Genomic DNA, 19375 nt, shown 5'->3' on the forward strand with positions numbered 1-19375 from the left:
TAGATCTTGTAACATTTGCCCCAATTTCATCTTATTCCTCCTCACCACTTTACCAAAATGGAAAAAACAAACAAACAAACAAACAAACAAAGCCATTAACGACTCTGCAGATCTATTTTGGAGACGCGGTTTAAAATTCATAGCTTTCATTATCACAAATCAAAGCTATTTAATTTGAATAGAAATGCTTAAGACATCTGGCCCATTACACTCCTTGGTATTTGCATAAACGCATGAATTTCCTCCTCATTACCATGGCCCACATGCGAAAGCCCTATAGAAAAGGGCAAAGAGTCAAAACGTCTGCCTCCTCTGAGCCGGCTGGGCCGACTGGCGTGAGGGCCGACGTACACGACCTCTGACACCATTAAGGGCACTGAGCACAGGACAGGTAGTGATGTGATCTGCATTATGATCAGTAAAGCACTTCAACACTTCCTCAGGTCACATTTAAGTGTTTTGGTGGCAGCTGGTTTCAGAAGCAGAGTGAGATCTTAAGTTTCACGAGCCTCACTGTTCTCACTGTGTCCAAAGAGTCTGAAGAGTTCTGTCACTCAACGTGATCAAGGAGCTCTTTATTAGACATGTGGGGTCCATTCAACTGTCATGCAAAACCACCAACCACAGACCACAGGTTTTATGAAATCTGCAGGGTCAGCAGAACTAATTACCTAAGCCCAGATGACAGTCTTATTGGACTGTCCAATAAGAAAGCCACACAGTTCCTGTCTTAGAGGATGGGCTAAACTCTAGGCTATCTGTCTAAGTTATCTGTCTAATCTGAGAAATTCTGCTTTGTGCAATAACCACAAGTAGCAAACATCTGCGCTGGATAAGATACCTTGGCATAAATTAATAAGATGGGAGTGGCTACTTGATTTATGCAGTCATTGCCTGCAAAAAGATGATTAACACAAATATTGTAACCTACTTATAGCAGCAATTCGATTTTACTCATTACTAGCAGCTACATGTTAATACCTTGTAGCTTAGGCTTAATCACTTGCTTAAAGCTTTGAGAAGTGTTGCGCCTCTGAGGAGGCCCTAGTGTGAATTTAAGTGTTGTACGTCCTCAAGAGCCAGTGTTCAGCACACACTGAACACCTCCCTGCCCAAACACACTTACTAAACCAGGCAATTACAATAATAAAATACAAAATTTGGATGTGTTTAGGAAAGGAGAACTATGTAGGACGTAGCATATAAGAAGATGGTCCCTGCACTATACTATACTATACTATACTATACTTTCCTATCCACTACAATATAGCCAGTGTGAATGCATTCTGAGCCTCTACAGCTAACACCAAGTTCTAAAGAGCTTTCAGGGCAAGGCTGCAGCTGTGAAGCTCGCACACAGCAGGTGGCTAGTGGACTCACATGCTGCTGACGATCAGACAGGATCTTCCAGAGGCGAGGGAAAAGCTGCACCCACGTCTTCTCGGCCAGCGGAGTGGAGATGTGACACAGCTGCACCAGAGCGTTCAGCAGAGCTCCCGTCTGAGAAACACACAGATTACATTCATCTTCATTACACTCATTCATCAGTTCCCCGCACTCTCCATGGCACACAACGAAAATATTACATTTCGCTAATGGGATAACTCGTACAAAAAGCACAGCCATCAGAGCTTTCAGCCACTCCCCACTAAGAGCTCGAGCTGAAACGTACTGGGTGAAAGAGTCACACTGCTATAGCTTATTTTGCTGCAATACATGTTAGATAAATTATCAGTCTGAAATTTTACCCGGATAAAATATTCCCAACTCTCAAAAGGCAATTTATTGCTTCAGTAATGGACAGGGTGTGTGAATGGTAAACAAAACATAATGATGAACATGGACAAAGTATCATGCTGTATTAATACGGCTACACAAATGTTTGTGGACAACCCTTCAGATAAAGGCATTTATTTAGCTACTTTAATAGGCACCTATTGTTGCATTCTTTAGATAATAGAGGCAGTTACTACAACAAAAGCAGTAGAAACACTTAAATACCCTTGATTTCAGAAGAAATAATGAAAGAGCAGGTGTCCTCCTTCAAAATTTAAACCCACTTGAAGTAAAACCAGAGCTGTAAAACACGGCAAAAACCTTAAAACTTATACCAAACAGTCTTGGTCTATTTTACAGACAAAATGTACAATTTTATTTATTTATTATTATTATTATTTTTTTACACTAAAGGCGCATTTAAAAATCATTAATTTTCCTAAAAAATCATCAGTGTGCCATTTAATCCACCGTGTTTTATGTATAAATTGTACCAATTTTAAGGAGCAGTAAAACCACTCTGCTGAAGTACAGCGTTAAACAGGAGTTTCCGTTTAGTTCTTTATCACCAGGACTGGAGTAGTATTAGCATTAGTCGCTAACCGCTATTTCCCTGCTCAGAGGTGAGTATTATCGGGCTGTAGCCTGCTGCTAACCCCGGCTTGAAATGTTGGAGTGGGATTAGCGTTAGCCGCTAACCACGCTAGCTCTTTCAACGTTCAGAGGTGAGTATATCATACTAAAACTAGCTAAGTGGGACGAACTCCAGACTAATATAGCCCTGGCTTACCAGAGTTTAGCCACTAATGCTAACGCTCCAGCCTTAGTGCTGGAGAAATTCAGGTATCTAAACTGACTGTAAATATAAAAAAAAAAAAAATGCTAACACAGCTGACCTGCTACAATCTGTTCAGCTAGGTGAAGGTTCTGACACAACAGACTGAAAATGACTTAATCCAGGAGGAAATTAGGAATATATTTTTTGTTTTTCTTACACTACTAAGCTGTTCTAGCTGTTCCAGTTCTTAAATAAGCTAAGATCGTATAGACTAGGGTAAATTAGGCAATGTTGTTCAGGTACTCACTGTAATGTAATCCAGACAATAACAGCATATATGTTTTTTTTTTTTTATCTGGCATGATACAGAGTGATAAACAGGCTTGTTAAACAACCAAAGTGACACACATACTTGCTCATTTTAGGTAAGCTTTCATTGCAATAATGTATGCTGTACAGCTCTACTAAGAACCCGGACTATTCAAGGAGTCAGCGGCTGCAAAGCGAGGAAGAAACGGTGCGGCTGTTCTGCTCTAAATTTGAAGGGCTATTATGGGGCTCTGAGCGCTAGCATAAGCGAGAGCTAAAGGTGTAGCACGTCTCTGACAGCCGCTCCTCCGGGCATTCCTGCCAGGTCAGGCCTCTGAACTCCTCCACTTCATCATTTATCTAAAGCCTGCTTGAGTAGGGGCATGTAAAACAGAGCTGTGGCCCGGATTAAACAGGAATCGATGGCGCCGCGACCTCCAAGCGAGAGGGAGAGGGTCCGCCGATGCTCTGATCAAACGCTCATTAACACAGACACATACGGGGGAGCGGGGGAGCAAAGGAGAGCGAGAGAGAGCTAAGTCCGAACAAATGGCACTCATTACATCCAAACACCTTCAAATCTATACAACAGCATTTACCTGCCAGTGGACAAAACGGCTCACTCTTACATTTGTCTGGTACTGCTGGCCATTCTGTCTGAATTAGCAACCGAAGTAAAGACCATTCTTAGCTTTAATGTGTAAATGTCATTCAGTATAAAAGAAACTTAGATAAAATAGATAATGTAGAAAAATAAGGTTCTTTCATCTACAGATTTGAAAAAAATAAATAAATAAATAAGAGACCACTTCAGTTTCTAAATCAGTTTCTTTGATTTTGTTAATGATATGTTCGACTACGGACAACATTTCTCCCAAATTCCAAATAAAAATATTGTCATTTACAGCATTTATTTGCAGAAAATGAGGAACATTTAAAATAACAAAGAAAGATGCAGAGCCTTCAGAAATATTGGGTGCAATATTTGGTTTTTAATCACAGTTTTCATGCATTTTAGCATGTTCTCCTCCACCAGTCTTACACACTGCTTTTGGATAATTTTACACTACTCCTGGTGCAAAAATTCAAGCAGTTCACCTTGCTCTTGATTATATTCCAGAGGTTTTTATTTTGGAAAAATCTTAGAAACTCATCATTTTTAAGTGGTCTCTTATTCTTTTTCAGAGCTGTATAACTGCCTGCTAACTTCCACAAATGGAGAAAGGTGCCACTGCGTGTTCTGCACAGGCCAGCCTGAGTCACACGTCCTTGAATAGCATATGTTGAGGTGACCACTCACCTTGACCTCTCTGAGGGAGTCCAGGAACTTGTCATGGCGGTTGGTGAGCATGTGCAGCTGGTTGCCAGCGTCTCTCTCTGCTTGCTCTTTGGTCTTAGGCAGGCTGGTCTGGTCCCCAGGGGCCAGCTCAATGTCTATCTCCACATCCTACACACAGCAACCAGAGAGAAGAGATGTGAAATACATCAAATATTCTGAACCTCCAGCCTATTCCATTGTAAAAAAAATAAAAATATCTAATGATCAAATTTGTGAACTGCTGTGGAACTGTCTAAATGAAACAAGTGCATCAACATGTGCATCTATGGAAAATGGGACATAATTCTAGCCCCTGTCCCACAACATGTTGCACGGCAGTGTTTGTAATAGACAATAGAGTGTAATGTACCTTAAGAGAGTGCCTCAATACAAAATTATTAATTTATAATTATAGTCAAATATTTCAGCACAGAAGTCTAGTGTTACATAAATTTAGCTCATTAAGAATCATAAAATGTTCACATCACAAAAAAAAAAAACATTTAGCTTGATAGAATATTAACCTATTAACATGCCTTGACCTGTATAATCTACAGGTGTAGCTGATTCAAAACCCTTCATTTTTGCAGTAAAACAAGTTATTTACACTTTAAAAATAGAAAACCCCTACAGGACACTTGGAGAAGCGGCCTGTTCTATCTCTACTCCACTTAATAATTACAGAATAGTAACAGGAATCAACCTAAATTCTGCATGTTTAAAAACAGACGGAAAAACTAGACAAATATAAAAAAAACGAAAGGTTTGGAGGACATGAACTGGTTGATTTGTACTCAAGAAAATACTGATTTCAAAACGAAGTTGAGGAAAGAGACAATTTTGTGATTTTATTCATTATATTTTGACTGTTGCAGATTTACTTGACTATTTTCCTATACTTTCTATTACGATTACAATTAGGATTTTCATTAGCGTTCTTCATCAAACATGAAAATTTTCGTGCAATGTTTGAATAGAAATCCTCAAGATATGGGGTGTAATGTCAGGCAGAAAATTGACAAAAATCCTGGCCTGTTAAGGGGTTCATTGATTATAATAATAACCACATATTAAACCATTTAAAATGTCATGAAAATCAACTATTGCATTCAGGTGATGCATGATGACACATTTTTGCACCCCGACAGCAGCTTGGGTTGAATGTGCTGCTGAAGCGACAGGTGGCGATAACCACATCAAAGTGCTGCAGGGGAGGAAGATTCTGGGGCAGAACTGACCTCTTCCTTGGTCTCGCTGTTCTCCCTCTCTCGCGGCTCCTGTTTGATGTGGGTCGCCATGGCGAAGGCGGCGCGGTCGTGGCTGTCGGCCAGGCTGATGACGTTGGTGATGGAGGGCAGCATGGAGCCTTGGCAGCTTGTGCCAATGATGGTGCCCTTCTCACACACGGCCAGCAGCAGCTGAGGAGGACACAGAGCACACTCGGGTCACTGGAGCACCAAACCAGCCTCTACAGTCACATCTCTACAGTTACACATCTGTCTGGAGCTGCTGATGCCAGATATCATGAAAAAAACGTGGCTGACCAATTTCTATTTAGGAGAGTCTTAGGCCAGGCCTATTGGCATCAGTACAATGCAGGTCTGCCTGCTGATCTGCTGCTGCATATTATTCTCAGGTTGACACGAGCCTTGGGGAGGAGCGAGTGCCGGCAGGGCAGGATGAATCAGCACGTGCCCCCGCCGCGTCTAGGGCACCATTAATAATTCACCGGCAAGCAGCCGCATTGATTGCGCCTGAGATGGATATATTTTTTCTTTTTTAATGTAGGCTGCAGCCCTCACCTAACTGTAACCCTCATCAAAAGACACAGCCAGCTATGCCAGATAACTTTGTTTTTTTGGCGCTACAAGAAATAAACCCAGACTTAAAACAGATTTCACACAACTTACATAATAAGCCTTCATTAAATAATAAAAAAATATATATATATAAAAGATAAAAGAGGAAAAATAACTAAACTGTTGGTTCGTCTGAAATTTATCATAGCTTTTATGCTAGTTTAGCATAGTAAGCTAATCCATCTAAAGTTATATCAAGCTTTAAAACAAGTTTGTTTTTGTAACTACAGCTAATTTAAGACTAATTTAGCTAATACCGCTACAGTACAAGCTATCATACTTGTTTGCAAACCTTTATCTGATGCAGAGCAGTTTAGCCACATAAGCTACTGCACTAACTAGCATACTTGCTAAGCTAACCATATTTACAAACCTTTATCCCCCCCCCCAAAACACTGCATCTACCATACATAGCAATTCAGTTCTGTCTATATTCTTATTCTTAGTACTTAACTGATTCCTCATTAAATTTATGGCAACTGTTTCAAAGTCACATAACCTAGCAGAAAATGAATTGTGTATTTTAGGTTTTACATCAACTTGATTCGTTTGTGTTGTTTTACACAGTAAAACAAAACCACCATTGTGGACAAATGGTGTTTTTCATACTTTTAGTCAGTTTTCTGAGACAAGCAGCAAATCATTTCCCGTTCACTTAGAACTCAGGTTGCTAAGCGAAACAGACCTCCTGATTGCTGTTTTTTTGGTGCCAGCATCCATCAAAGGATGATTCAAAGTTAGCAAGTGAGGAAGCTACAGCCAAGGCCTTAGACTCTCCAAGAGCATTCAGAACATAGTTCTTCATTTTTATGCAATAAAACATTTTTTCTAAGCTGTTGCTGCTTTCAACATTTCTTACATATTTACTATGAGTTTAAAAAAGGGAAAATAAAAACCTCAATATATATATATAGCTATGCAGACAACACATTGCGCATTTACATATAGATTTCTGTAGCTGCGCCTGAACTAAAATAGCAAAGCAGCAAGTGCAGAGAAACAGACGGCCATACCTCAATGCACTGTTTGATCCAGAAGTGGCTGCCCATGGCTTCCCAGTTCTGCGAGCAGCAGATGTACAGTAGACGCTCGTAGACTCTGCGCTTCATGGAAGTATCAAACACCTCGAAGAACTTGGCCCTGATTAGCGGCTGAGCACAGCGCAGCCCTGACAAGAAGGCCGGCTCCAACTTTGACGTGATGTCACTTCCTGAGAGGCTTTCGTCCCTGAAGAACAGAAGATAGTTAGAGTTAAAGGTTGAGAGGGTTAAAATACTGGAGGCTATAGTTCTGATTTAAGGTCTCATTTATATAGACCTCTGTGGTGGGAGACTCTTCTCCAACATATGGCAGAAACCATAGATTATCATAGTTTGGTCTGGGGCTCGTCTGGGTGGGGTGAAGGACCCCTTCATGCCACCTGCCTCTTAAACACTATGGATCGGCTCCTGCCCTTCAGCCATCCTGAACCAGGCGCGCCACCCATGAACCAACTGTGGCCTTGATGGCACGGCGATAGATGGAGGGCCAGCGCGGCCGCTGGACCCCGTGATTAATCGACATAATTACCTGTAGACGTAATTAACGAGGTCCAGGAACTGGGCGTTCAATTCAAGGTCGTCTGGAAAGCGCTTCTCAATGTAGGTCATCATTTTCACCAGCAGAATAGACTTCTCTCTCAGATTAGGCATCTGGGCCGAGAGAGAGAGAGGGAGAGAGAGAAAGGGGCAGAGAGGGAGCAGAGGGAAAACGGGAGAAGGGGACAGAAGCAGGGTGAACAGATTGATACACTCCATTTATCTTGAATCTACCAGGAGGGCTGTACGCAACACCTTTACCCGCCTCTTTTCTCTCCCTGTCTGCTCCGCCGCCTCAGGCTAACCGAGGGGCCACCTGGGTTCAGCCGCCCAGCCGGAGAGGCCTGCCCACTGAGCACAGCTACCACAGTGTGACAGCGGCACAAATAAAACACACACACCTCCCCTTCCCACAATTGTAGTCCATCAGCTACAACACGCCAGGGATCTGAACTGTGCTGTATACTAAAAAACAGTAGTAGCTGCCGTCCTCAGGGCTGAATAGATGAACAGCATATGAGGTAAGTGGGGAAAACTGGAGATGTTTCGAAGCAGATCCTATACTTTTAATGATTCTTCTAATGTTCTAAAATAAAAAAAGAAGAAACTGTTTCATTTCATTCCTTTTACACAGGCTGTGCAAATGCTTAGCATACTACAATCAGAAACTGGACAAATTCTATTAAAATGTGATTCAGTCCAATGTGCATGGCTGTGCAAAATTTTAGAGCACCCCCCCATTTTTTGCTTCATTTTTGCCATCTAAGCTCATCAGGTTTAGTCAATAGTCAGAAAATTTACAAAATCCAGTATTGCAGTAAGCTGCCAGGGCCTTTAAGAAAAACAAATGCATTTTAGTCATTTAAAAAAAAATAGCACACTGTATTTTCTGTACTATAAAGCGCACCTAAAATCCTTTAATTTTCCCCAAAATCATCAGAGTGCCTTATGTATAAAATTTTACCAGTCAGGTTGTGAGGAGCAGCAAAGCCACTCCACTTAAGTACAGCGTTATACAGGAATTTCAGTTTAGTTCTCCAGCAGTATTAGCATTAGTCGCTAACCGCGCTAAACGCTAGCTCTTTTGCTGTTCAGAGGTGAGTATTAACGATCCGTAGCCTGCCGCTAACACCGAGCACCGCTAGAGCAGTATTAGCATTAGCCGCTAACCGCAGCGCTAGCTCCTTTGCTGTTCAGAGGTGAGTATACTGGACTGTAGCTTGCATGTTTACTGTGTTAAAACAAGCTACGCTGAAAGAACCGCTAGCTTATATCACCCTGGCTTACCGGAACATTCAAGGTTCCTTAGTGTAGCTCGGTCGGGTGGCATTAGCCAGTTTTCAGGAGAGAAATCTGTGTAGATTAACATCCAGGGCTCGTGTGACTTGTCTGAAATGTTTTTTTTTTGTTTTTTTTTTAGAATTACAGTTTTGTTTACTTAACTTAGCTTAGCTTTACAGACCTACTGAATTAAAAGGAAAACTTGGCAACACCCCTGTTCCTACTAATAGGTACTGGTGTCACATAAAATGCACCTTATAACGCGATGCACCTTACAGTGCAAAAAACACAGTATTTATATATAAATAAATAGCAATAGACATAAACTGAGCTTTGGAAATGGATAAAAAAAATAGCAATTTACAAAACTTTTGTTTGTAGTAAAGCAGTGCTGGTACCAACTTTGTTGCTGCACTCTCTACTGAAGCATTTACACACTTACACACAGCACATTCATACTTTCATGATCATAACTAGAATAACACCAAAAAACGAATAAGTCTTCTTTTTAAATAACTTACAGATGAAACCAGGGAAGTGGTTACACATCAGGAATAGCAAAGGAAAGCATACACACAAAAATCTGTAACGGTTCGTATTAGCCCTAAACCATCACGATATAGAATGGCTGTGTTACAGTGCATGTAGTCATACAAAGAATCTATGGTACCCTATGTGCAATGATTGATAAACACATCACAGAAGACATTTAAACAAGAATGAGTTCCTTTTGGAAGCCTTAAGCTGTAGTTTACTATGTTGACGCTAATGCTGATTGTCGCCTGACTATATTCCAGTGCAAATGAAATAAGTTACAGACGTTACATCACTAAAGGGTGTTCCACAGTGAAACACATCCTGTTATTCTAACTCCATGTCAAACCCAATATCTCAGTCACTATGGATTTTACTTCTATAATACTTCTAGAGTGTTAATACCTGGTTGGCGGCCATGGGGGAATTGTTCTTCACCCACTCCTCCACAATCTTCACCACAGCTCGCAGGATCTTTGCGTCCGGCGATTTCTCGATCAGCGAGGTGAGGATGACCTGGATGAAGTTCTTCCTCATCTCCATGTTCATGACAGACAGTCTGGTCTTCACAAGGTCCAGACTTAGCATGACCAGTTCACTCGTCACTGAGGAACAAGAAACAAGAGAGTTTAAATGCAAGCGTAAACGCATCTAAATGACAATTCAGTGTCGGTAAAAGTGTGATTTACAAGCATTAATTTCACAAATTACAATTCATCACAAAGGATTTTCATTATTTTTTAAAACAATTGTCAATTTTCAGCCTTTGGCTCTGAATTAGGCTGAAGTTTGACCTTTCCTAAAGCAAGAAATACAGCTCTGGAAAAAATTAAGAGATCACTTCAATTTCTAAATCAGTTTCTCTGATTTTGCCATTTATAGGTATATGTTTGAGTAAAATTAACGTTATTTTATTCTACAAACTATGGACAAATTCCAAATAAGAATATTATCATTTAGAGCATTTTTTTGCATAAAATGAGAAATGCATTTTTTTTTTGCATAAAATGAGAAATAACAAAAAGAGGTAGAGCTTTTAGACCTCAAATAATGCAAAGAAAACAAGTTCATATTCATAAAGTTTAAAGGATCAGAAAGCAATATTTGGTGGAATAACTCTGGTTTTTAATCACATTTTGATGCATCTTGGCATGTTCTTCTCCACCAGTCTTACACACTGCTTTTGGATAACTTTACGCCACTCCTGGTTCAGTTTGGTTTGATGGCTTATGACAAACAAGTCACAGTACAGCAAAAAATCAAATGAACAGAGACATCTTCATCTTTTATATGAAGCAAAAAATGAGGAAAAACATCACATCTGAACATGGGAACTTGAAGGGATTCAATTTTAGCATGGCGGCGTGAGGCTGAGGAAAGGCATGAATGTGAATTTGTTCAGGCACCTGAATGCAGTTTTATGCTTGATTTGCGAGTGGTTAAAGCCAGAGTGCTGATCAGTGTAGCAGTAGGTGGGAGGGGGGTGGGGTCTGATTTCTGAAGCTGTGCAGAGCCCCATGCTGGGAGCAGAGCTTTGGCCACTGTGACATTGCAGCGTGACGTCGACTGATGGCCACGGACGGGTGAGAGTGTGTGCAGAAGTGTGTGTGTGTGTGTGAGCGTGTGTGTGTCTGTGTGTGTGAGAGAGAGAGAGAGAGGGTGTGTGTAAGCGAGTACCAGCAAGCCAGCATGTGTCCTTAAGTATGAAACAGCTTAATCCGTTTAAACGGGCATGATAGCATCTGAGAAAGGTTCTGAGCTGAGGGGTCAGTTTTGGAGTTTTTAAGCTATTTGACACGGTGCGAGTCACCCACACCACAACCGATAAACCGGTCCTTCTGCAGCACCCAGTGGTCGGATGCAGAAACCACAAGCTTTAGCTGTGCTCTCACTACTCGTCCTCCTGTTTACTCCAAGGTGTAGGCACAAAACTACAGCTCTGGAAAAAATAAAAACCACCTAACAATGATGAGTTTCTTTGATTTTACTAAATTGAAAACCTCTGGAATATAATCAAGAGGAAGATGGATGATCAAAGCCATCAAATCAAGCTGAACTGCTTGAATTTTTGCACCGGGAGTGGCATAAAGTTATCTAAAAGCAGTGTGTAAGACCATAGTTTATAGAATAAAACAATAATGTTCATTTTACTCAAACATATATCTATATCTATAAATAGCAAAATCAGAGAAACTGATTCAGAAACTGAAGCGGTCTCTTACTTTTTTTCAGAGCTGTACAATACCTACACATACAGATAGCCCTAGATTTCAGATTTAGACATAAATAAATGTAAATACTAGTACCAAATAAAATTATACTACTAGAATTTGTCATATTGTGACTTACATTGTTCACTACACTGGGAGTCTGTGTAAACTGGGATCAAGCATTGTGTTTTTAAACCAATTATAACCTTAATGAATTTTTTAAATGAATTTTCAATTAATAAAAGGTCTATAAGATTTGGCTTTGCTTTTTGGTCATTCAAACTGCCTGTCAAAAGTTTGCAGCATATTTTTAAATGTTTTATTTTTTTGTCTTACGTATTATTCTATAAACAATCATACAAGCAAACACAACAGGAAACACTGAGATAAGCAAAAAATAAAGCCATATCCATGTATTTTATGATAAGTCAATAATGGTCATAATATTGTGACAGTCAGCCTATTGCTGACTTTGCAGAAGTGAAAATTTGTGTTCTCCATGTTGAACAAGCATGTTGAACAGTCTAATGATGTTACATTTTGAGAAGTCTGAATAGATGCAGTGGAGCATCACATGACCTTAAGAAGGAAAATACTAGCCTTTTCACTTTCAGCTAGTTGAAACTGGGAGCAGAACTGACATATTAATTTCTATACTCATTCAAGATAGTGTAACCATTCAACGCTAAAAAACAAACAAACAAACAAACAAACAAACAAACAAAAAACATCTAAAAGCTGGATTTAGGGTTTATACACTTTTTAACCAATAAACTTCCATTATTTATTCATGACTTTTCCATCCTTTCATGCCAAATTCTTGAAAATTGCAAACATGGACAATAAAACCCAAACCCAACTAAAACTATAATCGAAATTGATTAAAGGAGACCTAAAATGAAGATCCTGAGAGCTCCACTGTTTAGGGCTAAATTACTGAATTAATCACTCTGAGCTGACAAATTTGTTAGCTCAAAATAGATTTTCTCCATCGATAAACAGAAACACAAAGATTTGTAGAACAAATTTCCATAACATTTCCAAAATTTTGGATGTAATTTTATTTTTACAAAAATAATCCAGGTCTGGACTATTTTCTAACAGTCAAATTCCATGGCTTTTTTAGTTTTTTCATGACCGTATGAACCCTGTGGATTCTATGCTCTACTTTTAATTAGTTTTTTAATTGTAAGTCAGCAACTCAACAGCATCAAAGTGAAGGCTGATTTTTTTTTTTTTTATGATTTTGTTTTTGTGTTTTATGTTGCTTGTGTATATTTCTCAACAATACATAAAATGCTAATTTCTTAAATGTTACTACAGCATATGGAAAGCTTGGGGTGGTCTTTATTCAGACACTTAATATAAGACACACCATGATAATACAACAGCCTCACTCTGGGCCAAAGGGGCGAAGAATTTGACTTTGATAAATCCATCCACAAACTCAGAATGAAGCAGAAACACAAGAGACACACCACAGGTAAGACTGTGTGGTGGATTTGTGAGTGTGTGTGTGTGTGTATATTTGTGTGTGGGAGAGGGGAAGAAGAGCAGGCCCGAGCACCTGCAGGTGGCTTTGGTGACAGAAGGAGGCCGGATTTCATAAAACACATTACGGGCGATGGCATGTTACATCATATCAACTTAAAGAGGCACCTCGGAGACGACCGAGGCGGCTAATTAGAATTAATTCAGTGTCCTGTAGATGATATGAAGTCCTTTAACCACTGCCAAATGAAGGAGTGCAGAACAGAACTGACGGACCCGAGGCTGGATTCCAGTGTTCCAGGCTGAGTATAAGCACTGCTCACCTGCGCTGGTCTCGGGGGCACTGGGGTTGGTCTGCGGGCTCAGGTGTTCCCGCACCATCTTCTGCAGGGAGCGCATGAAGACTGAGATGAGGCGGTCGATGTAGCTGGAGTTGTAGCTGCAGGCCGACTTCAGAATCATGAGCGTTCCTGAAAAGAGAGAACGAGAGGGAGAGAGGGAGAGAGTAAGAGATGGGGTAACATGATGCCCCACAGGGGGTAAAAGGGGGGGTGTGGGGGATACTTCTCCTATTGTAGAGCTCTTTCCAGGGTCAGCCAGTGGCCCGGGGGCCGCTAACGACTTTGGAGGCAGATTCTTTGTCACTCTAGTTGTATTACAAGGTCGTTGTGAAGAAATCTGACTGAGTTAGCAGCTGAGGTGGGGGGTGAGTAATGCTTTTCTTTGCCCGGGCCCCCGGGGAGCGGAGACAAATGTAAAAAGTCACCCTCCACGAGACACATACATCATATCAGCGGAGCGCGTGTAACCGTACGCCTCCACCAGGAGGTATTTATTGACCATCGTGGCCATTTTCAGGCTCATATCAAATACCACTAACTTTAGATCGTAATCCAATAGTGTTTTATCACCTTTTGTTCATTTGTAGGTCTTAAGAAACTGCCTGCTGTGTGTAAACTGAGCAACCACTTCAAAAACTCATACATCGACAAGAAGAGACAGCGCAAAAATGATCTTTACAAATTGCACCTACCTGCCTTTCTCAGTAGGATAAAATAAAAAAATTTAATATTTTTTTAAAACTTTCCTCTGATTTCTCTAAAGTTGCACTGTATATGGATAAAAAGTATATATATGTTTTTAAAACAAAACTTTGTGCCTCAGTTTTCATGTTTAAAACTATTCTATATAAGTGCATTCTTTTAACCAGCCCTTTTTCTATGTTAATTTTAGCAAAGAAGGCTTTATATTAAAAATGTGATTTTTTTTTACCACGTAAGACAAACATGCATCTTTCAAGCATGTATTAATTAAAAAAACATACTGTAAAGCAAAAACCTCATAAAATGATGCTTCATACATCAAATAATGTAATGTTTATGGATAAAAAATATGTTTTAAAACAATGTTTATTTAAAGAACTTTTTTTTTACCATTTTAACCAGTTTTTCTATGTTAATTTTAGTAAAGGAGGCTTTATATTAAACAAATTACTTTAAATTTAAGAAAAACGAGTTAATAAATAAAAAAAACAGGCTGTAGAGCAAAATAATGCCAAATAAAAAATAATGCTTCATACATCATATCTGTGTTATAGCTATCTGTTAGTTAGTCTACAGAGGCTTGTCAGTTTATACTTGTCAGTTTATCCCCCAATATCATGCAGCCCCACACCCCATCAAATGACTGTTTAGAACAACTGTTATATGGAACCTTGTGTGTTTATTGTGACAGAACATGACCATATTGCTGCAGTAATGGGTTGTATCTTACCAAAAAGCTGAGCTGGGTTGGCACTGGTGGCCTTTTCATAGTTGGTGAGGCCCTCATAAATGACCTTTCCTACAGCAGCATACAGACACTCCAACTCCTCATACTTGGAGGCCACTGAAGAGGTGCCTAAAAACAAACAAACAAAATAACATTGGAGGTATAAATTAAATGAAGAAGAAAATAAAGCAAAGCAAATGGTAACTGATTTACCAAATGTATGGAAAGCTACACAATTTAAGGATATTAGCATATTAGCCCTGATATCTAAGAGCCTTCTTACTAGGTTCAGTGGGGAAGATGCTCATGAGTCGGGAAAGCAGGGAGTGGACGGCTCGCAGGACTTTAGTGTTGCTGCAGGTCATGCAGGCAGCGATGCCGCGCTGTAGAGGCTTGAAGTGAGCCAGGATGGCGGGAGACTGCAGCACAGTCAGCAGGAAGCTCAGGATCTCCAGGCCTGTGCAAATGTTGGAGAAGTTGGCCTGGGCGGGTTGCTCCTATACAAGAGAAAAGGCAAAAAAAAAAATCTTAATTAGACTGACAGAAGCAGATCTATAATCTATTAAATCAATAATAATTGACTGACTTAAAATTTAATATATAAATCACAATATTCCCCAGCATTTGGTACAGAGTGGTTGACGTGGCACAAGAGATCACCTGTTCTTGTGTGGTAACCCACTGGCAATGTAGGAGACTGGGGTTTGATTCCTGGTCTGGCTGACTAAACAGCACTAGATTACAGTAATTAGAGTCTTCGGGCAAGACTCCTAACTCCTCTGTTAAAGCTGATGTCTGTAAGTTTTGTATTTTGGATTTAGAGCCCTCTCTAGTAAGGATGGGTAATTCCACAGAGTATGCGGAAGAATCATTTTAAACTGGGCGGGTGTGATGAGGTCTCCTTTCAGAGCAGATGAATCCGATTCCAGGTTATGTTCAGTCAGAGAGACTTCACTTCAACTACATAATTTGCTTTTACTATGAGTGAATGAGCTACTGAGCTCCGAGTTTCCCCTTCTGAAGTCTCCACTGCTCCACCAGCCGCTCGCGTTCAGTATATCTGAACCGGATCCTCTTTTAGAGGCTGTACATGTGACGTAAAATACGTAAAGACGTGTGACGTGGCCAGAAGAACTCCCACGAAGAGTAAAAAGACACCCCAGTTCTTAGAATGTATATATATTAGGATTAGCAGGGATGGACATTTCAGCACACTGGTAGCATTACACACAATATGTTATCCCTTCTTTACTCAAAAATGCTTCTGCTTTCAGTTTAGAAACAGAATAATACAGACTGCCACTGTAAACACACTTTCTAAGTCCCTCTGAATAAGAACGTCAGCTAAATGTCATGACCGTTGATGGAAATCTAGTTGGTATCTAGTTGGCATGGCAACTCAAACTTTAATGCAGGTTCTTAGCGGTCATATTTTAGGGTTTAGATGTGCTTAAATTGTTTAACCAGCATAAAGGCATTTTTCCAGCTCTCATCTTAAAGTTAATAAAAAAAACACAAGCTAACAACTATCGGCTATCTACTTATTGCTTTTCCTTTCCATGTACGCATTCCAGATCTTTAGACAGCGTCAAATGGTGCATCAATGTACTTTGATCTGTTTGTTCAACACAATCTAAAAGCACCCAGCAAATGACATCCATTGCGGTTAACCAAGTCTTCCCAATACTGTCAATACTGCATCAATCAATGCTGCTGTATGACATCATTACCAGAACAGACCTACTTAATGAGAAAAACATCCTCATTTAAGCTAGAAACATGGTTTGTTCTGATAAAGATGGTCAGTAAGCAGCTGAGATGTCTGGAAAACGCAGTGGCAGATCTGATCCCGGAAGGCTTGCAGGCAGGTCGACAGTGAACTGCTCATCCAGCAGCATGTCCCTTAATCACCCCAAGCCAGCATTATCAGACAATAAAAGATCGGATCGGATTTGCTCTTTATTAGTGTGGATAAGAGCACTGGGCAGAGAGCTCACCTCCCTACAGACCTCAGGGCCACACAGACTGACAGGCCTGTTTGTCAGAGGCAGGCAATAGGAAAAAACAGAAGGCCAGCTTTCAGAGAACTGGAGGAAGCACAAAACCATCAACAATAGCCAACAGTGAAGAAACCAAAGTTTCAGACTCATAAAATCATTCTAAAAATGTTTCGGAGGTGGTTTCGGACCGGTGTATTAATAGTTTAGCACACCACTGTGCTCTCTAAATACAGATACACAAACTAAATTAAAAACTAGGTCACCCACAAAACACGGGGTACGCTAAAATAATCAATGTTTGCAGAAACCAAAAAAAAAACTAAATCACTTCCGAGTCTGACTGTGCCCTTGGATGGACTTCCGCTAACTGTTAAATGCAAAGTGAGAAAAATGAGCTGTTTTCGAGTTTTCAAGACAGCCGAAGGCCAAACTCCAGGAATCTACAATTACACACCGCCCTGCGCAGACGTATTTCACGCTGGGGAATCAGGCCTCATCCATGCATTTCAATCACAGGCCTCCACAAGCCTGCAGCAGCTGCAGCGGGGCACATGTCTCCGGCCCTGAGAAGAATCAATAGTCTGACGTGTAGGCAAGACAGGAAAACCAGCTCTGATAACGGGGGGAGGGAGGGTGGGGTTTGAAAGACAGAGAGAGACAGAGAGAGGGAGAGAGAGAGAGAGAGAGAGAGAGAGAGAGAAGCAAGAAGAAAGAAGGCAGAAACATTTTTAGGAAAGAGGTGAAATAAAAAAATATAAAGCCACTAAAAGAGAAACAAAAAAAAGTTATGGTTAACAAAATTATGAGAAAGATCTAAAGGAAGTGAGAGAAAAAGGAGAGAGAGAGGCAGTAAAAACGTTACATAAGAAATTGACTGTGGAAAAGAGGGGGAAGCATTACAGTAAACAAGGGAGACAAAACAAAAAAAGATAGGAAAAGAAATGAAGAGAGAAAAGAAACAAAGCTGAGTAAGGGGAGAGAGAGACAAAGAGTGAGAGAAAAAGAAAAAAAGTACACTGAAGATTAGGGGTAGAGTGCAAGAAAAAGCAAAAGGGTGTTTAAGGGAAACAGAAAACACTTAAAATTGATTGAAAGAGGGGGACAGGTGGCAAATGAAGAGAAAAAAGAGTGAGAAAAGAGACTAAGACAAGAAAGAAAAAGTTGCAGAGAGAAAGAAAGACATAGGAAATGAAAATAGAAGAACAGAGGTAGTGTGTAAGAAAGAGAAAGCAAGAGATAGTGAAAGAGAGCAAAAAAACATGGGTTTGATGGAGAAACGACGATAACAAGTGAAAAGAGAGAAAGAGAAAAAGAAACAAAGGATATAGAGCAAGAAAGTGAAAAAAGGAAAACTAACCAAAAAGTGAAAGAGAGAAAGAGAAGAGACTGGAAGAAATTAAGGAATAGAGAGAGAGAGATGTTGTTGTTGGGGTTTTATTGCTACTTCAGCAAAAATTTGGCTATTTGTGGCATACACTTGGTTTTATATGTCTAGATAGAGTTGAAATAGAGTTGTTCAAAGGTTATAGTATGATAAGTGAAATGTAACTCCCTGGTGTTTGAGATTAAGATGCAAAAACTTTAAAATGGAATAGAAAGAGAAAAAGAGAGATATGAGGCATGAAGAAAAGATTTGAGTAGGTGGGAGAGGGGTGGAAGAAAAAGAAGTGAGAAAGAATGTATTAGTACTAGGCAAAAGTGTGTGAAAGAAAGAAAAAAAGAAGGAGAAAGTGTGTTACTGTAGGGCGTGAGGGAGAAGTAGGAAGGAGAGGTGGGTTGGAGGTGCAGGTGGGAGAGCTGCTGTACTGAGAGACAGTCTCCCAGACGACAGCAGAATTAGTCACAGCGCTGAGCTCCAGAGAGAAATCACTCATAAGCCAGAGGATATCGATCCAGCTCACATCACAACTGCTTTTGGGAAAGCCATGGAACAAATGAGGAGGAATGGGAGAAGAGGAGGAGGAGGACGGGGCAAATGAGGAAAAGACAGGTAGAAAATCTCCATCGAGACTAAGAGAACTTCCTTACTTTCTAAAGGACCAGATTCAAAAACAACACATTAAAGCAGCCATCCATGACATTTGTTCTATTAACTTGAAAAGTAGTATTATACCTAAAACAATTAAGAGGCCACTTCAGTTTCTGAATCTGAATCAGTTAATTTGATTTTGCTATTTATAGGTATATGTTTAAGTAAAATTAACATTTTTGTTTTATTCTATAAACTACTGACAACATTTCTCCTAAACTCCAAATAAAAATGTTTCATTGTCATTTAGGGCATTTATTTGCAGAAAATGAGAAAAGAAAATAAAAGAAAATAAGTTCATATTCATAAAGATTTAAGAGTTCAGAAATCAATATTTGATGGAATAACCCTGGTTTTTAATCACAGTTTTCATGCATCTTGGCATGTTCTCCTCCACCAGTCTTACACACTGCTTTTGTATAACTTTATACCACTCCTGGTGC

The 19375-nt window shown here is 40.0% G+C and overlaps 1 protein-coding gene across 6 annotated transcripts in view; it reads right to left on the reverse strand.

The window, feature by feature from the left end:
• The window catches only part of LOC103032461 (transformation/transcription domain-associated protein), a 134604-nt gene that overhangs the window by 53128 nt on the left and 62101 nt on the right, over window positions 1-19375 (reverse strand). For all 6 annotated transcript variants that reach the window (XM_049464430.1, XM_049464432.1, XM_049464431.1 and 3 more), the window contains 9 exons: window positions 15187-15400; window positions 14907-15032; window positions 13457-13603; window positions 9838-10037; window positions 7610-7731; window positions 7054-7267; window positions 5420-5599; window positions 4164-4310; window positions 1381-1500 (listed from right to left, as the gene is read on the reverse strand). In XM_049464430.1, the coding sequence (XP_049320387.1) occupies window positions 1381-1500; window positions 4164-4310; window positions 5420-5599; window positions 7054-7267; window positions 7610-7731; window positions 9838-10037; window positions 13457-13603; window positions 14907-15032; window positions 15187-15400 (1470 nt within the window). The remainder of the gene's footprint in view (window positions 1-1380; window positions 1501-4163; window positions 4311-5419; window positions 5600-7053; window positions 7268-7609; window positions 7732-9837; window positions 10038-13456; window positions 13604-14906; window positions 15033-15186; window positions 15401-19375) is intronic.

Source organism: Astyanax mexicanus, chromosome 15 (genome assembly GCF_023375975.1).
Source record: "Astyanax mexicanus isolate ESR-SI-001 chromosome 15, AstMex3_surface, whole genome shotgun sequence".
Taxonomy (NCBI): domain Eukaryota; kingdom Metazoa; phylum Chordata; class Actinopteri; order Characiformes; family Acestrorhamphidae; genus Astyanax; species Astyanax mexicanus.